Source organism: Antechinus flavipes, chromosome 4 (assembly GCF_016432865.1).
Source record: "Antechinus flavipes isolate AdamAnt ecotype Samford, QLD, Australia chromosome 4, AdamAnt_v2, whole genome shotgun sequence".
NCBI classification, from domain to species: domain Eukaryota; kingdom Metazoa; phylum Chordata; class Mammalia; order Dasyuromorphia; family Dasyuridae; genus Antechinus; species Antechinus flavipes.
This window is the reverse complement of record NC_067401.1, coordinates 372283793-372306912: the sequence shown is the minus strand read 5'-3', so window position 1 is coordinate 372306912 and position 23120 is coordinate 372283793. Positions and strand designations below refer to the sequence as shown.

Here is a 23120-nt window from a genome sequence, read left to right as displayed (position 1 = left end):
GGGCTCTTCCCAGGAACAAAAATTACTCATTTTCAAACCAAACCTCAATGTGAGTTGTTGAGTCAGGGAAAAATATTGATGAATGAAATAAGTAAGCTTTTGGGGAAAAAACTACAAGGCAAAAAATGCCTGAAGTTTTTTTTTTTTCTTAATAATATTGTTGGGAGAGTTAAATATTATAGCGGGGAGAGGATTGAGTGGTCTGGAACTGAGGGGGACCTGAAATAAACTTCAACCTCAGATATGTTCCAGCTATGTGAGCCTAAGCAACTTGACCCTGACTGCCATATGTATACTCATATATATATAAGCAGATGTTAATAGAAAGTGATATCCTTTTTGGAATGAAGAAGAAATGAGAAATACCAATCAAGTTCTTTGATATCCTTCTTTATCAATCTTTTTGGAATGAAAAAAGAAATGAGAAATACCAATCAAGTTCTTTGAAAAAGGGTTTATTACATATGAATATGAAGGATAGACATCTTTTCCAAAACAAATAAACAAACCATGAATATAAAGAGTCTCACATTTGGAAAAAGCATATAGGAAACTATTTACAACAAAGCAGTGAGCACCGTAAAATATTATCGTAGGTTACTAAGGCTTAACAGAACTTTATAAAAACAGAAAAAAAGGAAACAGTGCAAAAAATACTGTCAAAAATAGTCAGTTTTATACACAAGATAAAACTGGCAAGCATAAGCTTATTTACTGATGAATACCACAAGAGCATGCATAGTTTTTGTTTCATTTAAAGGCTTTCAACGTTATAAACCTGGTATGACATCTTTTGGATGTCATACCAAATTAATAATGACCTCTATACATAAGCTGACAATCCCTGACATAAATGTATATACAGATAGCTGGCCAGCCTCTCAGCAAGCTGAATATGTGCAGGAGTGGGGGGAGATCTCAATACCAAGAGAACAAGAATCATTTCCAATGATAATCACAATAAGAACAGACACCTGTAACCTGTGTGATTCTCAAGGTGCCTTCACATAACCTTCACACCAACTATGGAAGATAGGCAGGACACCCTGTTACTTTCATTTTATAAATGAGGAGATGGGGTGCAAAGGAGCAATGTGGTAAAGCTAACATTTAATAAGTGGCCGAATCAGGATTTGAAATCCGTTTTTCTGATTAAATCCACTCCTTTCCACTATATTTCCTCAGAATGCTTTGTTTTATGTTCCAGCTTTAACAATGGAAGTAAAAAAATTAAAAATGCCCACACTATCTACCTCCTAAGGTTATTATAAGAAAAGCACTTTGTAAACCTTGAAGTACTTATTTCCATAGTTATCATGTTCCTCTCTTGCCATATGAGCAGTGGCTATTGCTAAGGAAGACTCATTTCTTACTGGATAGAAAGTAGTCATTGCTGACAGTGGAAGGGATGGAAATGAGTCAAAGCCATGTACTCAACATTCCAAATTCACTGTCTCCAGTAGGAAGAGTAATATTTCCCAGGCCTCTTCAATGTAACTCTAACAGTACTGTTTTTCACTTATATCATGGGTCAAATAAGGTGCTGTGGTCTGACAAGCAAAGCAAAATGTGCTTTGAATTCCAAACAACCCACTTACAAATGAATTTTAAGAACTGTTTGTCAGCTAGGAACTACCTGTACATAGTATCAAGACAAAATACTATTTAAATCACCATTCGCCTTGAATTATTCTACTTTGTTACAGTGTTTGATATAAACATAGACCGATGGAAACATTTGAGTACTACTAAAGTTAAAACAGGACAATAAAATCCAGTGATATAAAGCTAACAGCAAGTTATCTGGTATAATACAAATTACATACAGTTACAGAGTTAATAGTCATCTGCATGTGTAAACTTTTTTTCCTTTCAAAGTATTCAACCACCTAATAATTTTGCTATTCAAGAAGCAAAGCTTGCCCATAGGGCGTCCACCCCAATGAGGATTACTCCTATAATCAAAATGTGAGGTTTACTTAGATATGTAAGACTACAGAGAGTGGCAAGGTAAAAGGTAGGTTACAGGAGTGATTTCCTTGTCTAGATAGGGAAACAAGTTGTTTTGATGAGTTATATTAATAACTTTGTAGAAGGTTTGGAAGGTTTCTATGACTTCAGCCAGTTGGGTAAGACTAAGGAAGAAAGAAAGGAAAGGAGGAGAGAAAATACAGCCCTAAAAATACTGATACAACCTTGTTGCTCCTGGAGAGATTATTAACTCACAGTGCTTCCACCTTTGATGGATGACACATCACACTCATGTATCAAAGGTCTTGAGTGCGATGGTCAAGGAAACAAACCGAACCAAACATTCTGGCTTCTTCCTCTCAACTTTTTATCAAAATTTATCTAGGATAACAATTTGTATTTCACTACATGAGTAAGGGGAAAGGGACATCACAGGAACTGGTAAGTCCTGATTAAATAGCCAGACTCTTTGACCATCTTTCCCAAATTACTTTGAGTTGACCAACTTCAACCTGGTTAAGGTTTGATAGTCTTGATGGACCTAGAACTCATTCAAGTTCATGGCTGAAAAAAAAAGTTATCTCTGCAAAGAATCTTTAAAAGCAAATGTGTATTTTTAGCACATGGAGATTAGAAATTAGTTTCCAAAGGTTCTGTTTCCAATTATAAATGTCACAGTCTTGGTCATTACCACGTTGATTCTATGAAAAGTCAGTCTTTGACTAATTATCACAAAATATTTCCTAAATAGCAGTACCAAACTGGGGCAATATTTTTTCTAGGTTGTCAGATAGTGAATAGAACTTAAGCAATCAGTCACTGATCATCATCAACAGGAAAACAAAAGAGTAACTTCAGTTCCTGATATATGACTAAGTCCTATCAGTTATCTATATATTTCTACCATGGCCGTTGTAAAAAGCAAGACTTTATTTGGGAGACCGTATAAATCTGGGCTATCCCTTGAAACTAGATTGATTTGTCTATTAAAAATAAAATTTCCTTCAGCTAGTCAGTCAATGAGTAGAAACACATTAAAGATTTTAGATGACTATTTTCCTACTAACAAAATGCACTATTTTGAAATTATTGAGTCAAATAGGCAAGCTTTCATGAATTAAAGCTACAGTGTGTTAGGCTTAAACAATTAAAGGATGATTTCTACAGCACTCAATGAAATTATGGTTATTTCATGTAGTGGTGGCAGTGGTGGTGATGATGATGATGATGATGATATAGAATTTCTGCCTATCTTTTCCACTCCCCCAACTTATTTAAGACAATCTGTCCATTTGGTCACTGTATTCAGCAAATCATTGTTTACGTTTTATATTTTCTAGTAAAAAATAGTTTTTATTCAAAGGGTATGACAGTGGCTATACTTTAATGATCCTAGGGATAAAAAAAAAGTCTAAGCTTATGAAATCTAATTATTAATACTGTGAGGCACTCACCTACAAATAGGTATAGTCCACAGTATTTTGAGCAAATAAAATCATATTTCCATAGTACAAAACAAAGTAGAGAGTGCTCTTGGTACAACTGATCAATGTAGAAAGACAAACAGAATAATTTAAACTTAGAAACCCACTATGGGTTTGAACTAAACAATCTGGGAGTCTATCTTATTTAAATGTCTACTTCACATAAATACCGAGTCAAAGAATTACTAAAAAAATGAAAACAGATGCCAATAGAGAGATACAATTTTCTCAGCTCCCAATAGTCCTTGCCTAAAGAGCACTTATTTTCTCACTGGGAAGTGTGCAATCAGCTAAGGAATGAACATTCGAGTGACATCAAAAACATGTGAAAATAAACGAATACTATGAAAACTATTTAGACACTGCTTCTCCACCTTCCCAGTCTCTCTACCTTAAAGTAAACACATAAACTTACACTGGAAAATTTACAAAACAAGTTTTGAAAATATGATTTTGGTAGACTGAAGCAGGATCAGCCATGGCTTTTCATTTGCATCCAAAAACAAAACAAACAAACAAAAAACCACACATTCAAAATGAAACAGGGACAGTTACAGACCAGTTCTGGCCTTCAAATGATGTAAGGAAGCAATCTAGAATTTATTTTTCAAGTAACTGGGTTAACTGACATTTCAAACTATGTGGGATGGATGCTCATGCTTCCTTCTTCAAACGACAAAAAAGCCCCTCATCTGAGGAAACGGAAGCAGAGAGAACTATGCTTAATGCTCAATGCAAAAGTCCAGGAAATTTCTCTAACGTGAAGAAAAACTCTAACTGGGGAAGGAGTATTTGGTTCTAGGTGTTAATTCTGGATTTGCTTAACATTTGATCTTCAACAAGAAGATGAATTTCGTTAAAAAGCATTGCCTGCTTTTTAACCTTATAACAACACTTAGACCCCAATGCTGTCATAAAGACAAAATGAGATAGGATATATAAAAAGTATTTTGCAAAATGTTAACAAAATGAGATAGGATATGTAAAAAGTATTTTGCAAATTGTTAAAGCACCATAGAAGTGTTGCTGTTGTTATAAAATCAGTGTTTTTCTTACTCATTTTTCAGAAAACATCGCACTCTCCCATTTGACTCAAGGCACAATCATGTTTCTTTCTACAGGAGCATCACTAGGCCTCTTAACAAAGAGTGGGGCAAAATTCAACAAATAATGTTTTGATATATCTTAAAATGCTACTAGTGAAATGTCAACCTGAAAGTCAGAAAAAAACAAAACACCTTAGAAGGACTAATCACTTTTGCTCATCAAGATAAATTATTCCCATTAACTTAAGTAAACTTGAGAGTTTACTGCATTACCAAATTTACTAGAATCCAGAATATGCCCAAATTTTCTTTCCTTTGTTATCAATGACTTGTTTAGTGCTAATTCAGAAAAAAAATTTGAAAAATGAAGGCAATTTGTACTTAACAAAATCCATTAAAAGTACTGCTGGAGTCACTATCCAAGACCCTACAGAGACCCCAAGAAGGCCCAATGTGGCTTGGTATCTCACAAAAGACAACCAGATTGCTATTCCAAATGCCCATGTTGCCCTTCTAATCTTTACCACCCCAGGAAGGAATTCATTGGCGCTGAGAAATGCTTGAGTGACACCAAAATGGGGCCGAGAACAACATTCTCCAAGCAGAATGAACCACTCCTCTTCCACAACAGGAGCCTCCCTAACACAGACTGGTCCTAGCATGCCCTGAAAAAGATTTTTGTTTCTCTGTAAAGAGAATGTAAATGGTTACACCTGCTTTTCCTAGCAACCATATCAAAGAACCAGATCAAAAGGCAAATTCTCTTTTTCTGGCTAGGGGACCGTCAGGATCCTTCCATTTGTTGAGGTTAGGTGGTCAGGATTGCATTTCAGGAGAGGGCAAGGCCTGCCCACTGAAGTACAAGACCTTGCTTGAATAATCATGATTACCGCAAGACCCTCTCCATATAAAACTTCCATGTTCTAAGAGATGCCTTCATGGAACAATAGTCACACTATAATAAAAACATACAGACTATCCATCCATAGAGTTTATTGTAGTGAGTACTGATCTATAACTACATCTCACTGATCACTACCACTAATTTAGAGAATTGATGATTCAAGGGAGCAACACAAAACCATGGAATGAAGACTAGATTTTAAACTACAGAAGGCTGAGTATGGATCCAGGCCTCTAAGAGTTATAGGATGCATCCGTATGCCTGTATGGCACTTTTAACCTAATCTAATCACAATGCTTACAATTTTTTTTTTTTTTTTGGGCTGGAGCCATAATTTAAATGGTGCAGAAAAATCCCAATAAAGAAACCCCCTTCTCATCCCAGTGAATATAAATAATCATCCTGCAGCCTATTGTCATAAAAAGTTGTCTGGGGGCACTAAGAGATTAGACACTTTGCCTAGGGTCACAAAGCCATGATATGTCAGAGAGGGGACCTGAACTAGGATTTTGTGGACTCAGATGAATTTTATTCAGTACTCCATGATGTTTCTCACCCTGCAATTAATAAATGCTTACTGAATTAGTTTGAATTGTGCTTTGGTTTCATCATCTGCAAAATGGGAATAATAATGCTTACACTACTTAACTCACAGGGCTATTGAAAGGAAAATATGAATAAGATGATGATGATGATGATGATGATCACATACCCATCTCAAGGAAATACAGCATCAAAAAAGAAATGAAAAACACTAAATTTTGGAAATATCTAAAGTCATGACCTAAGAAAAGTTTAAAAGGCAGTGGAGATAAAGCTGGATAACCAGAATTGAAGTCAAGAAGACCCGAGTTGAAGTTCTGTCTCTACTGTAAAGTAGCTGTATCTAGACTTACGCTCATTGATCCCCAGCAAGTCTGTAATTCAAAGTAACATCTGAGTTGCAGATTGCATGGTGAAGGAGTTTCTACAGTTTCATGAAATTAAATCACTGGTCCATTATCCTCCCCTTACTTCCTCCTTCCTCCAACAAAATACGGTCCAGATTTTTTTAAAGTCATCACTGAGCCTAACTGTGCTATTATGTCTGTGAAGTCCAAGAAACAAAAGAAGCCACAATAAAGGGTAAGTAAAGATTAGGCAATCTTTTAATGAAATGCTAGAAACCATCAGAGTCAACCACTATTGGGTAAGGGCTATTCAATAAGACAGAAGAAGAAGCTGGAGTTGACTCATAGAAAAAGTATCTCAGAGGTTAGCTATAGTCATTATCTCATTTTTCAGAGGAAAAAAAAAATCAAAGGACTCTGGTAGAAGCATTTCACATTTGGGCAAAAAGAGGACTGCCTTTCATGAAGATTCTGTAAGTGAAAAAAGTGAAGTTTGATCCAAATCTCATTCCTTTCTGTTACTATCAAATGTGCTAAGTGGAAAATATTGAACAGAGTCCATGATGAAGTATTTTGTTGTCTACCTGATCTTCTTTGATCAGGGGCCAATTCTATAACTTATACCCAGTAGCATGGTAAAATAGTGTGATGCTGATCATTGTCACAGAAAACATTGAAGATCTGGATTCCCAGCAATTTTATGTGTTTACATAATGTACTTTCTGCCCTAATATGGATAAAAATCCAAGCAAACATATAAACTTCAGTCTACAAACACACACAAATTAGTTAAATATGACATTTCCTTTGAAATTTCTATGAAATTTTAATAGAACAATGATCAATTTCCACGTAAGTCTTGTCATGAGTTGTAAAGAATACTACTACTTACCCCTTAACCTGACTGGCTAGGGTTCATGATCAGCATGGCAAAGTGTATTTAAATGACTTGACCAAGAATAATTATTAATAAACTGTAAAAACTGGGAGGATGCTAAGGTCTGGTAGACTCAAAGAATTGTCAGAACTAGAACACATCTTAACTAGAACTAGAACACATTCTAAGCTAAGCGAACTTCATTCATTCCACAAGTACTTGCCCAGCAACAAGGAACATGGTGCCATATGATTGTGAATGAGTGGAAAGTAATTCATACAACTTGTGCTACAATTTGTATATACTATAAGTTCCCTGAGGACAATAACTATTACATTCTTTGTCTTTGTGGCCCCAGTGCCTACACAGTCAGAACTTAATAGCTACATGTTAAATGGATCACTATTCTTCCTCTTTGGTTATTCCCTTGTTCTGAAAATCTTCTCTTCCCTGATTTTCCTTGAGGAAGTTTTAGAATTTCACACATCAGTCAACCAGCATTTATTAAGCACTTACTATGAGCCAAGCACTGTTTCAAAAACTTATAAAATGCAGGGAAAAAAATGGTTACACAGTTTATTTCCAAGAAGTTACATGATCTGAATGAATAAGGATGTGATATAAAGTCAAGTCACCTACTCTGGCTCTGTTTAAAGACCCTGTGTTGATAAGAATACTGGACTGGAAGGCAATTTTGAAAAATTAAGGCTATATCAAGATATAAGGCAATTACTTTAACTCAAACTTTGGGCAAAAATTAAGGCACTACTTCTTAAAATTACAGCTTTACACATAGAGTACTATGAAAAAAAGAATAGAACGTGACTCTTTCAGTGCCTCCCTCTTGGGCAGGAGATCTGCTTTCAGAAATTTAATCAATTCGATAGTAAATGTGGCCCAGGAAACTCAACAGTGGCAGTTACAAGATAACAATGAGTTCACTCTTTCTCTAGACCCTATTGACATCTATATGCAACACCAGGCTTCTAAACAGAGGAAGAAAAAAAGCTGCAAAAGTCAAAAATAGTCAGATATAATGAAAGCAAAAAACTGAGAAAAGGAAAGAGGTCGTGGGAGTATCTGAGCATAACTACTCATCAGTTATCTCACTTCCCCTTTATTTTCTCAGGGAGCCTACTATCTACTAAGGATGTATATGGGATAGATGATAACTAACATTCTCCCTTCCACACAATGATTATACACTGTACACATAAATCTATATCACTGCCTAGTTAAATTTTCCATTTCCAATATGGGTATCATGGATCTTGTTGTTTCATTTAAATCTGTCTGAACAAGTAAGGCTTTTGCAGAAGAAACAAACATTTCTACCAGAGAGCTCTGAATTGGGAGACTAATGTCCACCACCGCCCACTCCTCATTTAATTCACTCCCTCTCAAATCCAAACTGCAGCAATGGAACTCGACAGCTCGAGGTTCAAACTTGATACATCATCAGGAAATTATTCCAAAAGCTCTAACTAGATAACTAATTTAATACATTTTGCTTCAAGGTTTATTCCTTGGCCTGTTTCCCAGATATAAAGCATCTCTGGGCAATTATTATGCAGATGCCACAAAAAGGACTTTAAACGGTTGCCACTAATTTAACAAGAGATGTGTTGGCATTTGCTGGAAAGCTGAAAAGAAAAGCAAAATGTGCTCAAGGACCAAAAGCATTTTTTAAAAAATGTACAAAATCTACAGTATTTTTAATAAAAGGCATTCCTTTGGGTTTATTTAATATTTGATGTAAACACCACCCACAAAGTTTGTGATTATCTCTCTTTCCCTTCCATTTGGTGCACTGAAGACTATTAACAGAGTTCAATGTGGCTCCAATGGACTAATTTAAGTGAAACTCATGAGAATGCACCTAATTTTGAAGGGGAAAAAAGCACCCATTTGAGACCTCATGTAAACAAGTGCTGGATGTTCTTCAGTTTAGGAACCAAACAAATAAAAAAAATTCTCATCATCATACATTGAAATAATGTAATAAAAAAAAAAAAAAAAGCAAAACCTTCAATTAAATAGAGCATCTAGTTCTAAACCCTCGTCCAATCCAAAAAACTAAAGTGTGCTTTTTCCTCTACTACTGATACTTATGGCTTTGATTTTGGAACACATGTGCTAAGACTCCCAGAATCTGGCAAAGCTTACATGAAGCTACACTTTACAGTAACCCACAGTCCTTTTGGAGAGAGGAGAGTTTTGTAACTCCACATTTTTTTTAATTTACAAATTAATAGAATGAAATGAAATAAAGTGAATTGACATATGTGGTCAGATGCAAAGTGCTGTATAGATGAGAACAGCAATTCCCATTCTGATCTACTTATAAGGGTCTACTTATAGCTCCTACCACACAACAATGAATTCATAAACATGATCATACTTCTCACTGTTCTGGGGCTATTCCTTCTGTTCACTTTCAAACCAGGCAAAGATACACAGTAAGGAACAATGAGTGCACATAATAAAAAAGAATACCAACATCAGCACAATACCAATACCAATTAAGGACTCACAATTTTTTTTTTTTTTTGGTAAAGGCACTGCAATATGGCTGTCTCCTAAAAGAATTGGAGAATCAAAGACAAGTCTAATCAAGCACTGAATTAAATCCATGCCAGGAGTAAACAAGATGAAACACAATATACCAATGCAAGAAAATTATAAGGGTACTGATGGTACAACTGATAAGACAGAATGCCAAAGAGATCTCAAGACAGGGGTGGTAGTGGAACTAGCCTGTGCTGAGTATATAAAAATTAAAGTATTTCAGTAGAAGAATTAATGGATATGACCACCAAGAAAGGAACAAGCAATGGACCTGGATCAGCTCTTAGGTTATTGATAGTCCTGGCTTTTGTCTTTATAGGTCATTCAAAGATAGAGATGAGTAACACATACTGTAGTTAAGCTTTTTGGGGGTTTCCTGCCAAGACACTGGCTATATGAGTGCCAAAGAGCTCCTATAAATCAGATCACCCAACTGTTTCCTTTGCAACATTTCCAATAACTTATTGATGGACTGATGGATAGACTAACTGCACCTATCACCTAGCCCACCGGGCACCTATCCACTAACGAAAAATGTCAAGTACCTTTTCACTTTGGTCCATCAGCTGATAGCAATCAGGCAGCCAGCCTGACTGAACAGATGGGATTGGCAGAGTGCCCCAAAGGCCACTGGGCTCATCCAATGAACCCACCAAAGGAAGCAACTACAAGAAACATAGTCCCTGGGAGGGAAACACAGAATACTTATCTCAGAATTGTGGGTGGCTGAGACAAGAGCACTCTATCTAGCTTGGAAGTTTGCAATGCTCAAAGCAAGAAGAAGAATTTTTTTTTTCTGGTTTCCCAAACACTAACTTAATCTCAGAAACTGAGAGGCTAATGAGGGTAATGGAAAGAGGATTAGAAGGGAAAGGAGAGAGTAGCCAGCCAGTCTAAAAAGCAAAAATACTCATTGAAATCACTCAGGGAGATTTTTCCTTGCTTTTTCTGTGAAGGAATCATTCCTTTGCCTCCTTTATATTTGAACAATTGTAACTGATAATGAATTATAAAGTTTGTTAGAAAACTACAAATGAGAAGATGTGTTTCCTATCTTAAGCCTCAGTCTCTAAGGTGACCCAGCAGGCAGTCTTCCCCACAAAGAAGTAACAATGCAGATCAGTCAAAATGTGGTTCAACACAGAGTCATTATAAATGGTACAACAAGATATTACAGAAATTCACAAAAGTTATTCCAAAGGGAAAAAATAAATTATCTCATATAAAATAATCCATGAGGATCTTTCATGTTCCTCTCATGAGGAACCTTTGAGCTCCTAACTTTGGCGAGATTGGGATGTGCTCGTTGCCAGCCATCTGCAGCATACTGGCCCACCAGATGTTGTCTAGAGGCCTTTTCACTCCACAGGCTTCTGTAGGACCCACTCCCACAAGGAGCTATAGCTCATGAGAAATTAAATGAGTCTGGAGTTTTGGAGAAACTGGATAAGGACCTGGTAGACAAACTTGTATTGCGCAATGGTCTGGATCATGAACATTCTCTGTTCTCTCAAGTGTCTCAACATCATGGGCACATCCACCTTCTGTAAAATGAAAGGGAAAAAAGCATTATGTCTTAAAACAGTAAAATACAAGAGCACTTTCTCTTCTGTGGAGAATTTACTAAAAAAATGTATATTATGTGTGTGTGTATATATATATATATATATATATATATATATATATATATATATATATATATATATATATTCTTATTTATATATATATTCTTATTTCCAGAAAGCCAGATAATCATTCTGGTTAATATGTTGCTACGGTTGATAATCACAGCAGATAGGTAAAACGTCAATAGAACACTAAGCCTGAAGTCAGGAAGACCTGAGTTAAAAACCAGATTCAGGTCTCAGACACCACTAGTTGTATGACATGGAGAATTCACTTAAACTCAATTTGCCTCAGTTTTCCTCAACTGTAAAATGTCACAAGTAATTATGCAAATTATAATCCAAACATCTGGTAGATTACAAAGTAGTTTGTGGTGCTGGAAACAAGGTCAAGGGATATTTCTTATCAGAAAGCAATGGCCATTTCCATTCATTAAAAATCTTTAAGAGAAAATTCAAAAGCCACATAATGAAACCTGAATGTGTAAGTTAATGAGGCAGGCTCCTAAGCCTTGGTGCCCTAATGAATCTGTGATATAACATGACATATAAAAAGGCAAAGACAATCTGGAAGCTTCAAATAATGAAATAATAAAATTCCAACAGTAAGCTTTTGCTCTTTTAATAGCATTTAAAGCACAAGAAGGCATAAAAAACATCCCTGGAAAATTACCAAACAGCCACACCTAAAATGGAATTCATTCTATTTCTCCTTTACTCATATGAATGCATTCAACAAAATCTCTCTAAGCATCTACTAAGCAGATAGTAGAGCCTTGGGGATACAGAGACCAAAAAAACTAAAACAAAAAACAGAACAGGATATAAAACAGTTCTTATATTCAGGAATCTTATATTCTATTGGTGAAGAACATGAACAAAGATACAAAATACACAGAAAGTCAACATAAAAGTATTTTCAGCTAACTGTTCACTCTTGAGATTTAAAAATGGAGTCCTTGGGAACTAAAAAGAAGGGGGGGGGGGGTTGTATACAAGACAAATTAATGTTTCTTAAACTCTTACTATGTGCTAGGTACCATGTAAGTAATGGGGATAAACATACAAGAAAAAAGAAAATTATTCCTGACCTTGGTCAGACTGCATACTAATTGAGAAAAAGAACATATCAAAGTGGAACTGAAAAAAGGTATTTCACTTGGGAGGGTGGGAGAGAATTATGGACGCTGGACACCTAGGAATCCATCCCCAAAATGGAGGTTTCAGGAAGATTTTGTTCACTAACAGGTGTGAAGCCCTGAACTCCCACCACATTCAAAAATCAAAGGCTAAGCAGTAAGTTCCTTGAGGTTGGGGATCTTTTTGTTTCTACCAACTCTTTTCCATAGCATCTAGTAACATGAAGACAAGGAATCTCAAATACTTGATTAAAGGGCTTTTCCTGAAAACAATAAAAGAAACAGAAATTTAATCTGTAAAAACTTTATATCAAATCCAGCAGGGTACTGCAGGATGGGGTATAGCAGAAAAGCCCAGATACCTGGGTTAGAATATGAACTTTAAAATTTCAGGCAAGTCATTTAACATCTGAAGATATTCCATTTCCTTATTTGCAAAGTGAAAGAATCTTTTAAAATCTTTAGATTTAAAAAGAAAAAGACCATCTTTAAAATCACTTAGGTTCTGCATTTAGTCATTCCTTTTCACTCCCATCATTCTGCAGTTGGCATTTGTTCAGTATTGCTAGTGATGTCTCCACACTTTCCTTCCCAACACAAGGTAAAACATTAAGTTCACAATATCTGCCATTTGCTGAATAGAAGTATAGCCTATCTGGGCAGGAGAGTCAATTGAATTTGTTCAGTCAAGAGAATGTCTTGCAAAATACAGAACTGCCATTTCCTGGAAAAAACTATATTGGGCACTAAAATTTTACTGGCAGCATTCAGATAAGTGAAAGCATGAGAAAACAAGAAGATTATAGAGCACAGTGAAGAGTTATTCAGGGGAATCATAGAATTAAAGCTGGAATTGACCTCTGGTATCATATAGTCAAATAAACCTCATTTTAAAGAAGAAGAAACAGAGATCTTGCTAGAGAAAGTAAATGCCTTGCCCATACTTCTGCCAAGAATAAATAATAAAGCCAGGATTTGAATTTCAGGCTGAAAATCCAATGATCCTAATACCGCATGCTGCTGGAACTTCTAGAATCTGTCAAGCCCTCATGGATAAGCCTTTGATTCAGTGGTTTTAATAATCTTTTTCATTGTAAGAAAAATATTTAAAAGAAAGCAGAACTCCCATAGTGAAAAAGCATCTTCATAATACTGAAGAACAAATTCTAAGGAATACAGAAGTTATAATGCTGAAATATTTAATCTAATGGTACTAAAGGCCAGAGGTGGAGGTTGGACTAAAGGCTTCCTACACCAAGAGGATGGACTGGGTATGCTCTGAAATCTATCTGGACACAAGGGAATCTAATTTTCTAACACAAAGTCATAGCATTGCACTTTAATCTGACAAGGTCTTTGGGAAAGAGAGCAGAAAAAAAGAAAGGGCAGAAAGAAATAGAAAATAATAAACAGAAACTTTTTTTTGGCTAAAGACCCCAAAGAACAAATATGAAAAGATACCTCTCCTTTGCAGAGGTGGAAAGTATTAGGTATGATACATTGTTTTTGTTTCTAGATTTTCTCAATGCATTAATCACTTCTGTTTAGTTTTTTTCTCTAGTTTTTCTTTTAAAAAATTCTGTTATGAAAGAAATTTAAGCTGTGTAAAAACAGTAATATTGATAAGATTTGTTTTTAAAACTAATGGGGCCTGAATTCAATTAGGCACTGAATCATAACAAAATTAAGATACTTTTCTAACCAATTAGTTATGATGAAGAAAGGAACAGATGAGACCCGCTTCTAGATATGCTTTCTGCAGAGCAAAGTAAAGAATAGAGGAAAAATAGTGAGTCATCACATCACCTTTGGCTATCAGAGAAGACAGAAGTTCTCTTTGGCTTTGCAAAGTTCCACCAAAGAATGTCCTGGCACGCAACAAGGTGCTGAGGAATTAAGTTATGCTTAGCCACACCAGAGAGAGCTTGGTTGAGCCAAGCACACAAAAATGAGTCAAAGCCAGGCCCGCGTAGCCAAGCCCATCATTCAGTCCTGTCCTGGCTTTGACGCTCATTGTTTGCATTCTACTGGGCCAATGACATCTGGAGATCAATGAGCCCTTGTGTCATCACATCATCATGGCTCAGGCTTTGATGGCTCTCCAAAGAGCCCAGAACAGAACAACCTTTCATGTCAGGAAAAGCCGACTAAACACTGCTCCTCGAGTTGAACAAAATAGAGGAATAGAGGGAGGTGTAGAAATGGGAGATGAAAGGGATACAACAAAGCAGAAAAAGGAGGGGCATCTAAATATGCCTTTCTTTCTCCTGTGGATTATGCTGTACTTTCCCACCCGTTATAAGCTACAGACACATAAAAAACATTCACATATAGAGTGATTTCATTTATTTTACCTAACCAATAACAGCTGTATTTGGATTTGGGTGGCCCCTCTCTTTTTTTCCAATCAAAGGCATTATGTGGGTGATAGTGTATAGAAAAGAAAAAAGTCAAGAAAGGAATCTAATGTAGGGAGAAAAATGGAAGGAAGTGATAAAATTTTTGTTCAGTTAGCTGGTCTGTAATGCTACATGAGAGGATCCATCCCTCTCTCTTTTTAAGAGTGGCTTTCACAGTAAGAGAGGGATGGAACTTCTTTCATCCATTTCCCCTCTACTTTACAAAACATTCTGTAGCTAATCATTCATGGATCAGAGTATTTATACGCCTTTGAATAGTGCATAATATTTACCAGAATAGTGTCTAAATTTCCAGGTTTCAATATAAACATCTTTCATAAGATATTATTCAGTGTGATTTCAAACTACAGCCTTTACAAAGTAATTATATAAATTGTAAATCAGATTCTGACAAAGACTGTGCATTATGCTTCCCCATTTAAAACAAAATTTCCTTCTATTCCATCAATTTTCTGAATTGACTAAGCTTAAAGTTATACTCCATCTTTTACAACCACCAAGTATTAACCACCAACTGCCCTGCTACCTATGTGAAGCAGAGGCAGGGTGCCTTCTCATGCCTCTTCCTTTAGGCCAAACTTTGTTCTTTGTTATGGTGCATCATTAATTTTCAATTATTTTGTGATTGTTGTCCTTTGCCTAAATTTACATTACTGTAGTTATTGGGTATTCTGTTTTCCTGGCTCTCCTTATTTCATTTTTAAAGTCTTTAAAGTCTTCCTTTGCTTCTGTATATTCAACAAGGGCAACTAGGTGATACAGTGGATAGAGCAACAAGCCTGGAGTCAGGAACACTCATCTTCATGAGTTCAATCCTACCTCCAACACTTACTAGTATGTGATCCTGAGTAAGACACTTAACCCTGTTTGCCTCAGTTTCTCATCTGTAAAATGAGTTGAAGAAGAAAATGGCAAACAGCTTGAGTATCTTTGCCAAGAAAATTGCAAAATAAGACACTACTGGACAACAAAGGTATATATCCTGTTTGCTATTTCTTGCAGCATGGCAATATTTCATTATATTTGTGTACCACAATTTATTAAGCTATTCCTCAATACTTTGCTTCTAAAAAGATCCTATTTTTACCATTTATATTTTAAGTTTTGCTGGTCTCATGTAAGCTATATCAAAGCTCAATGAGTAAAGGAAGTATAAATTCTTTGTGTGCAGTCCCTCTATGTTAGTAGTAAGGGAATGATAGACAGCCTAAGTATAGTAAAGATTCAGAGCAGCAAACTATTCCAACAAGTAGAGAGGAAGTCATATCTCTATATAACTTAGGATGGGCTATCACATGAAGTAAATTAACAGTTGATTCTACAATACAAATTTTCCTCTTCTAAAAAAGAATCTACTGCCAGAAAAAGAAAACATTCTCATAAGGCATCTTCATGATGACATTTGGGATGTGTAGGATTTGGGGTCATAAGTGAAGTTTGTCTTAGGTTTCTATTTTTTTTTTTTTTTGAGCCAATATCTGCAAAAGTCAGAATTAGTGTGGGAGAAAACACCTTAAAAGTATACAGTACATGTGAACGAATCCAACCATTCTGGAGAGCAATCTGGAATTATGCCCAAAAAGTTATCAAATTGTGCATACCCTTTGATCCAGCAGTGCTACTACTGGGCTTATACCCCAAAGAGATACTAAAGAAGGGAAAGGGACCTGTATGTGCCAAAATGTTTGTAGCAGCCCTGTTTGTAGTGGGTAGAAGCTGGAAATTGAATAGATGCCCATCAATTGGAGAATGGCTGGGTAAATTGTGGTATATGAATGTTATGGAATATTATTGCTCTGTAAGGAGTGACCAGCAGGATGAATTCAGAGAGGCTTGGAGAGACCTACATGGACTGATGCTAAGTGAGATGAGCAGAACCAGGAGATCATTATCCACTTCGACAATGATATTGTATGAGGATGTATTCTGATGGAAGTGGATTTCTATGACAAAGAGACCTAACTGAGTTTCAATGGATAAATGATGGACAGAAACAGCTACACCCAAAGAAGGAACACTGGGAAACGAATGTGAACTATTTGCATTTTTGATTTTCTTCCCGAGTTATTTTTACCTTCTGAATCCAATTCTCCCTGTGTAACAGGAGAACTGTTCGGTTCTGCAAATATGTATTGTATCTAGGATATACTGCAACATATTTAACATATATAGGATTGCTTGCCATCTTGGGGGGGGGGTGGAGGGAGGGAGGGGAAAAAACAAAACATAAGCGAGTACAAGGGATAATGTTGTAAAAAATTACCCTGGCATGGATTCTGTCAATACAAAGTTATTATTAAATAAAATAAAATTTAAATTAAAAAAAAAGTATACAATACAAATCATTATGAAAACATCTCACAATAAACCCAGAGGGTCTCAAAAAGAGTATAAATTTCTTAAAGTGGATGCAAAATAAAATGAAAATTTTAAGAAATCTAGCTCCAAATTTTCATTTCTTTATTGCCCTTAGTATCTCTGTGTTTGATATTTTAAAAGGGTTTCCATAGATTTTAGCTTATCTGATTTTCACAAGAGTCTTTGTCAGTAGGATAGGTGGTGGTATCACAATTTTACAGATAAGGAAATCTTTTTTTAGTATAATTAGTTTCCTTTGTAAAGTGATACATTTTATTTCACAAATTTAAAGCCATTATTCTAAGGATATCCATAGATTTCAACAGATTGATAGTAAGATCCCATAATAATAAAAATAGAAATAATAATAATAATGATTAGCATTTCTGTAATGCTTTAAGACTTGCAAAGTATTTTGCACATATTATCTCATATAATCTCAACAAACTTGGAAAAGAGATGCTATTATTATCATCATTTTATAGATGAGAAAATAAAGGCATAGAGTGCTGAGATTGCTGAAGTTTATATTATCTAGTGTTTCAAGTTATATTTGACCTCAAGTCTTCCTGACTCTAATTCTAGCATTCCATCCATTCTGTCTTTATGACCACACAGACACACAAAAATGGTTAAGAACCCTCACTGTAGTACAACCTCTTCATTTGACAAACTGGAAAAATTTAGCACCGATTAGTAGAGTCACTTCATTAGGAAATTTTGGACTGGAAAATTGAAAATAAGTATTTGGGGAGGAGTTAATAGAAAAGGATAGAGGTGAAACTTTTCATTCACAAATCAATTTGTATATACTATTTATTTTTCTTAACAAAAATGCCATTTTCCATCATGTAGACTTATCTCCCTAAGATAAGACAGTCACATGGAATACAAACCAACTTACTTCATTGTGTTCCAAGCAGCATATCATCAGTTCAGTGAGAATGACCACCCCTGTCCTCCCTACACCAGCACTGCAGTGAACTACAATTGGAGGGTTGCAATTCTTGGTATTATCCAGCATGCTGTTGGTATGGCGACGCACTGACTGTATCTCCTCCAAATATGCTGCAAGACAAAATGCAAATCATGTTGCAAAAATTCTACATGGTTTCATATAAAGGTTGAAAAAATTCATGGAGTCATTTTTTTTCCTTTTAAGTGACAATAATTTACAGTTCTTACAAGACACTAATTATTTGGCCAGTACCCACTGTGCAGTCTTGGATCCAGAAAGTACCAGCTGGGAGTCAATTAGTCCATGGGAGAGTTTGGTCCTTTAAATTAAATAGTTCTTTTTTAAAAAATTAAATTCTGGTTTTTCCCTTCTGCAAATCCCCAGGTCCCATAAGCAGATGATTCTAGACATTACTTACAGCAATTCCTGCTATTAACAGACTGGGATCAGAACAACAGCAAGGTCCCCTTGAAACTCTTGCCTGTCAAAGCCAATTTCTGGGGAAAGAGAGCATCCATCTGCCCCTTTCTTCCCTTCCCTTGTAGAATGAGCCTGAATGTCAACTGAGACTTGACTTCATTTTTTGCTTCTAAAATGGAGATTAAATAGACTTTTTTTTGGACTCAGTGTTCACTATAGTTTTCATTCTGTTATGACAGGGGTATTAAATTAAATGGCTTAAAACTTCCCAACCTTCCCAACCAAAGATAACATGTGTCATGTTTTCTCCTCCATCAAAGTGTATCCCTTTACATCTTCCACTCAGCAAAAGGGCTATATAGCCTTCTCTCTAATATCTAGCCTGATACCCACGCTTACTACTATTTAATATGGAAAGACCAATATTACAAAGAAACAGGGATCTAGTCAGTAACAAAATGTGTCACAGAAAATAAGGAGAGAATAAATATCTGAAAACTATGTGTTATCTAGAAGCCTCACTTTAATCAGTATGGTAATAATAAATCTTAATTAAGATTTTGCAGTGTAAAGAAGCATTTCCTGCTTTTCAATAAATCATTTCATATATATTATAAAATTTATAACAAATAAAGTCAAAGGAAAATGATTAAGCTAGTGAAGAGTTCTAAGCACATTTGTTCAATTTAAATAATTATTAAAGATATTGCAAGCTAAAAGAATTATTCTTATCTATTCAAGAAACTATTGAAACCCCCAAAATATATATACATATATGTATATATATTTTAAAAGTCTCCTTCTTGCAAGATTTGATGTGGTTTATAAAATTTTAAATAATGTAAGTTAGAATTATTAAGGATTAAACCAATAGGACAAATCATTTAAGAGGAATAAATGAATAGCTTTACCAGGCATTTGAGATAAGCTAATTATTAAGGACTATTTAGGGAATGAATCTGGCTGTGAGTTTCCCAGCAGCTAAGGTTAAAGAAAAGAAAATACACTAGGTTACATAGTATTCAAAGAGTGACAATAAAACAATATATACATTTGTCTGCAGAGATAACTTTTATTCTGGAAAATTTTTATTTGGATTCTTCAAAATCACAGAGAAGTTTATCGTATGGATTCTTGAACAAGAGAAAAGAGATTTGATGGATAGGGTTTAACAATTTTATAAGAGAGTTAAAAGTCCTATTCAAAAAGATGATATATCTGTTAGCTGTCTGTAAGAAGTATGGGCATAATATCACAGAGTGATTTAATAAAGGAATTTCTTAAGAGACTAAGAAATACTACCTAGATACTTTGCTTGCTGATGGTCTAGCTTAAAAGGATAAATCTTAGACAATCTAAAAGAATGTATACTGAAAACATGCATTAGCAAATTTAAAATCTGTTAAGCCGTATTTATCCATATGCCTAAAATTAACAAAACATGCTTTTATAATATTTTCTAATCTATTTTTTTCACCACTTCAAACTGACCTTTTCAATTAGATCAAATAGGAGAAAGTTTTAAGTGTTTTCAATTAACTTTTGGCATAAAACATTTCCTTGATTTCTAGTCAGTTACCTAGCTGACCAAGCTCTTTTTTTCCCCTCTCAGTACCCTAAGTAGAGGTTTAATTTTTAAAGAAGGGTAGTGAGGGATCGGGGCAGAGGGAGAAACTAGTAAGACCTTGAGAGCTCAGTTTCAGGACCTAACCACTATACCTTCTCACCTTGATGGGTAACAGCTTCTATTATTCTTCTAAGGGTATACCTTTCTCACCTTCTCAGTAACAGAATCACTCCACAAAAGTTTTTTTTGTTTTGTTTTGTTTTGGTTTTTTTGGGAACAACAGGCTGTGTCCCAAGGTATAGAGTAGTAAGCCAACTCTGGTCTGGACTCTACTATGAATAAAGGAATATTCATGAGGATTACATGACTATGTATCAGAATTGGAGCAAGAAATAAGAAGCAAATAAAAGCTCTGGAGGGAAGAAGTGGAAAAAAAACTAGCTCTGAAAGAGGGTAAAACCCTACTCAAGTAATCAATTCCCTAAAACTAGTATTGACCAAATAGAAATGATGCTTCAATAAGGCAGCAAGAAATATTGGAATAAAACCAAAAGATTTTTTTTTTAATGAGGAAGAAAATTTAAGTAATTTGATTTAAAAAACTGATTTTAACAAAACACAAAGCAAAAAACACTGACTTGGGAGCAGCTAGGTAAAGCAATGGATAGAGCATCTTCCCTATAATCAAGAGGATCTAAGTTCAAACCTATCCTCAGACACTTGAAACAATAGCCGTGTAACCCTGGGCAAGTCACTTTATTTTGCCCAAAAACCCAACAACACTGATTCAGAAAACTAGCCTATGAAAAATCATTCTAAAATTATTGGATTCCCTTTAAACCATAAAGACCTGAATACTGTATTTTTAAAAATACTGGATTTTTGAAAAATTCCCAGATCTTTTAGAAACCAAAAGGCAAAATAGGAAAAAAAAAAAAAAAAAAAGAGGAGGAAAATAGAAATAGAAAATAGGAAAATGTTACAAAATAGAAAAAAAATTCTATCAAATATCTTCTGAAGGAAACCCCAAAAGGACAAATCCCAGGAATGGCTATGGCCAATATGCAAAATTCCCCTATGAAAGGGAAAAAAAATCCTTTCATTTAGTAGAGAAGCAATTCAGGTACCTAGGAATTATAGTCAGGATCACTATGGCAGCAATAACTGAAAAGAAAAGAAAAAACTTAAATATAATACTTCAAAAACCAAAAATAAATGCCTATAACTAAGAATAACTTTAAAAGCTTAATCCCTATATGGGAAAAAATGAACCTTTAATGGAATAAAGAATTTCCAAACAGTTCTGATGGAAATACCATATCTGAATAAGAACTTTAAAAAGTTCCACAGTCCAGAGAAACCTAGAGAAGCAAATATATTTGAACAGATGGCAGGAGATACATGGTGAAGCAATTCTTACATTCTCATAGAGATAGAGGAAATAAGTGTTCCTTTAGATTCTTAATGCCATTAAAGGATTTTTAGAGAATTAAATAAGAAAAATAAAGGTCCTAGAATAGAAGGGTTCTGTTCTCATGGTTGGGACAAGGAAGCTTGTGACAAAGTCAAAAGAAATGCACAGTGAATAAGATGCTGAGTCTGGAATCAGGAAGACTCACTTTCCTGACTTCAAATCTGACCTCATACATTTTCTAGTTATGTGACCATGAGCAAGTCACTTAGCCCTGTTTGCCTCCATTTCCTCATTTGTAAAATAAGTGGGGAAGGAAATGACAAACTACTCCAGTATCATTTCCCAACTGGGTTCATGAAGAGTCAGACATGACTGAAATAGCTAAACAACAACAGTGTAGAAAAGAAGAAGAAAGGGGTGGAATCTTACTTCCCATAACTCAAGTACATGGAAAGAAAGTTCTATAAATAAGGAGCAATGAATGAGGAATGTGAGTACCAGATGAACCTCACTTATCTGAAAAAAAAAGAGGGTGAAACACACACACACGCACACATCTGGTGTAGAAACACATCAAATTCACAGAGGAATAATCAAGGATATGGGGAAAGGGGATGTGTTACATAGTATTAAGGAGGATGATACTCCCTTAAAGGAAAGAAAGCTTTAAGTCAAACAAATTTTCTTGATCCTGAAGTGAGAGGAGCAAAAGGGAAAAAAAAAACCTAGACTCTCAGGGACTTCTTAGATTGCCTCCTATACAACTGGAAAATGACTGAATAAATTGTGGCGTGTATATATGCGTATAATGAAATATTATTATTTTATAAGAAATTATTTATAAGATAATTTCAAATGACCTGAATGGACTGAACTAATGCTGAGTAAAGTAAGCAGAACATTTTTGGAAATGGACACTGTATGGATTTATTTTTTTTAGCCATACTTAATTGTTATAATAGTTTTTCTTTTTCTCAATTTTCAATGAAAGAAGGAAGAAATTAGAAGGACAATGAAATTTTTTTTCAAAAACAAAGAAGAAAATTGAAGAAAGTACAAAAGTAAGCACAAGCAAAAAAAACAGTGCAAAAGTAATGTATAAAAGTTATTCACATGCATATACACATATTTTTAAAAGTAAGTGCTATGAAATGGAGATTTAGAGTTTCATAGAGAATTTTTTTGTGTTCTATTGTATGCTTAGAAAAGTTTTTTTTGATATTTAAGTTCAAACCAAAAAAATAACATTTTTTTTTTTTTTTTTACAAAAAGAAATGATCTGTTTCTTCCCTTTTGTTTCTAGGCAAGGCAACATCTAACTTACCCTAGGAAAACTATAGCTTATTATTCATGTAAAAATCCAGAGAAACTGATTCTACAAGCTTTCTTTCATAAATCTTTTGTGAAATCTTAGCCTGAGAAGGGCCCTCAAAATAATTTGATCACACACACACCATAGAACAGTGGAAAGAGTGCTTA

At 35.0% G+C, this 23120-nt stretch overlaps 1 protein-coding gene across 1 annotated transcript in view; it reads right to left on the bottom strand.

Annotated features, from left to right (window-relative positions):
- Positions 1–439: 439 nt before the first annotated feature.
- The window catches only part of PTPN14 (protein tyrosine phosphatase non-receptor type 14), a 131296-nt gene continuing 108615 nt past the window's right edge, over positions 440–23120 (bottom strand). The window contains exons 17-18 of the mRNA XM_051998379.1: positions 18187–18350; positions 440–11284 (exon numbers count right to left, since the gene is read on the bottom strand). Of these exons, the coding sequence (XP_051854339.1) occupies positions 11156–11284; positions 18187–18350 (293 nt within the window). The 3' untranslated portion in view covers positions 440–11155. The remainder of the gene's footprint in view (positions 11285–18186; positions 18351–23120) is intronic.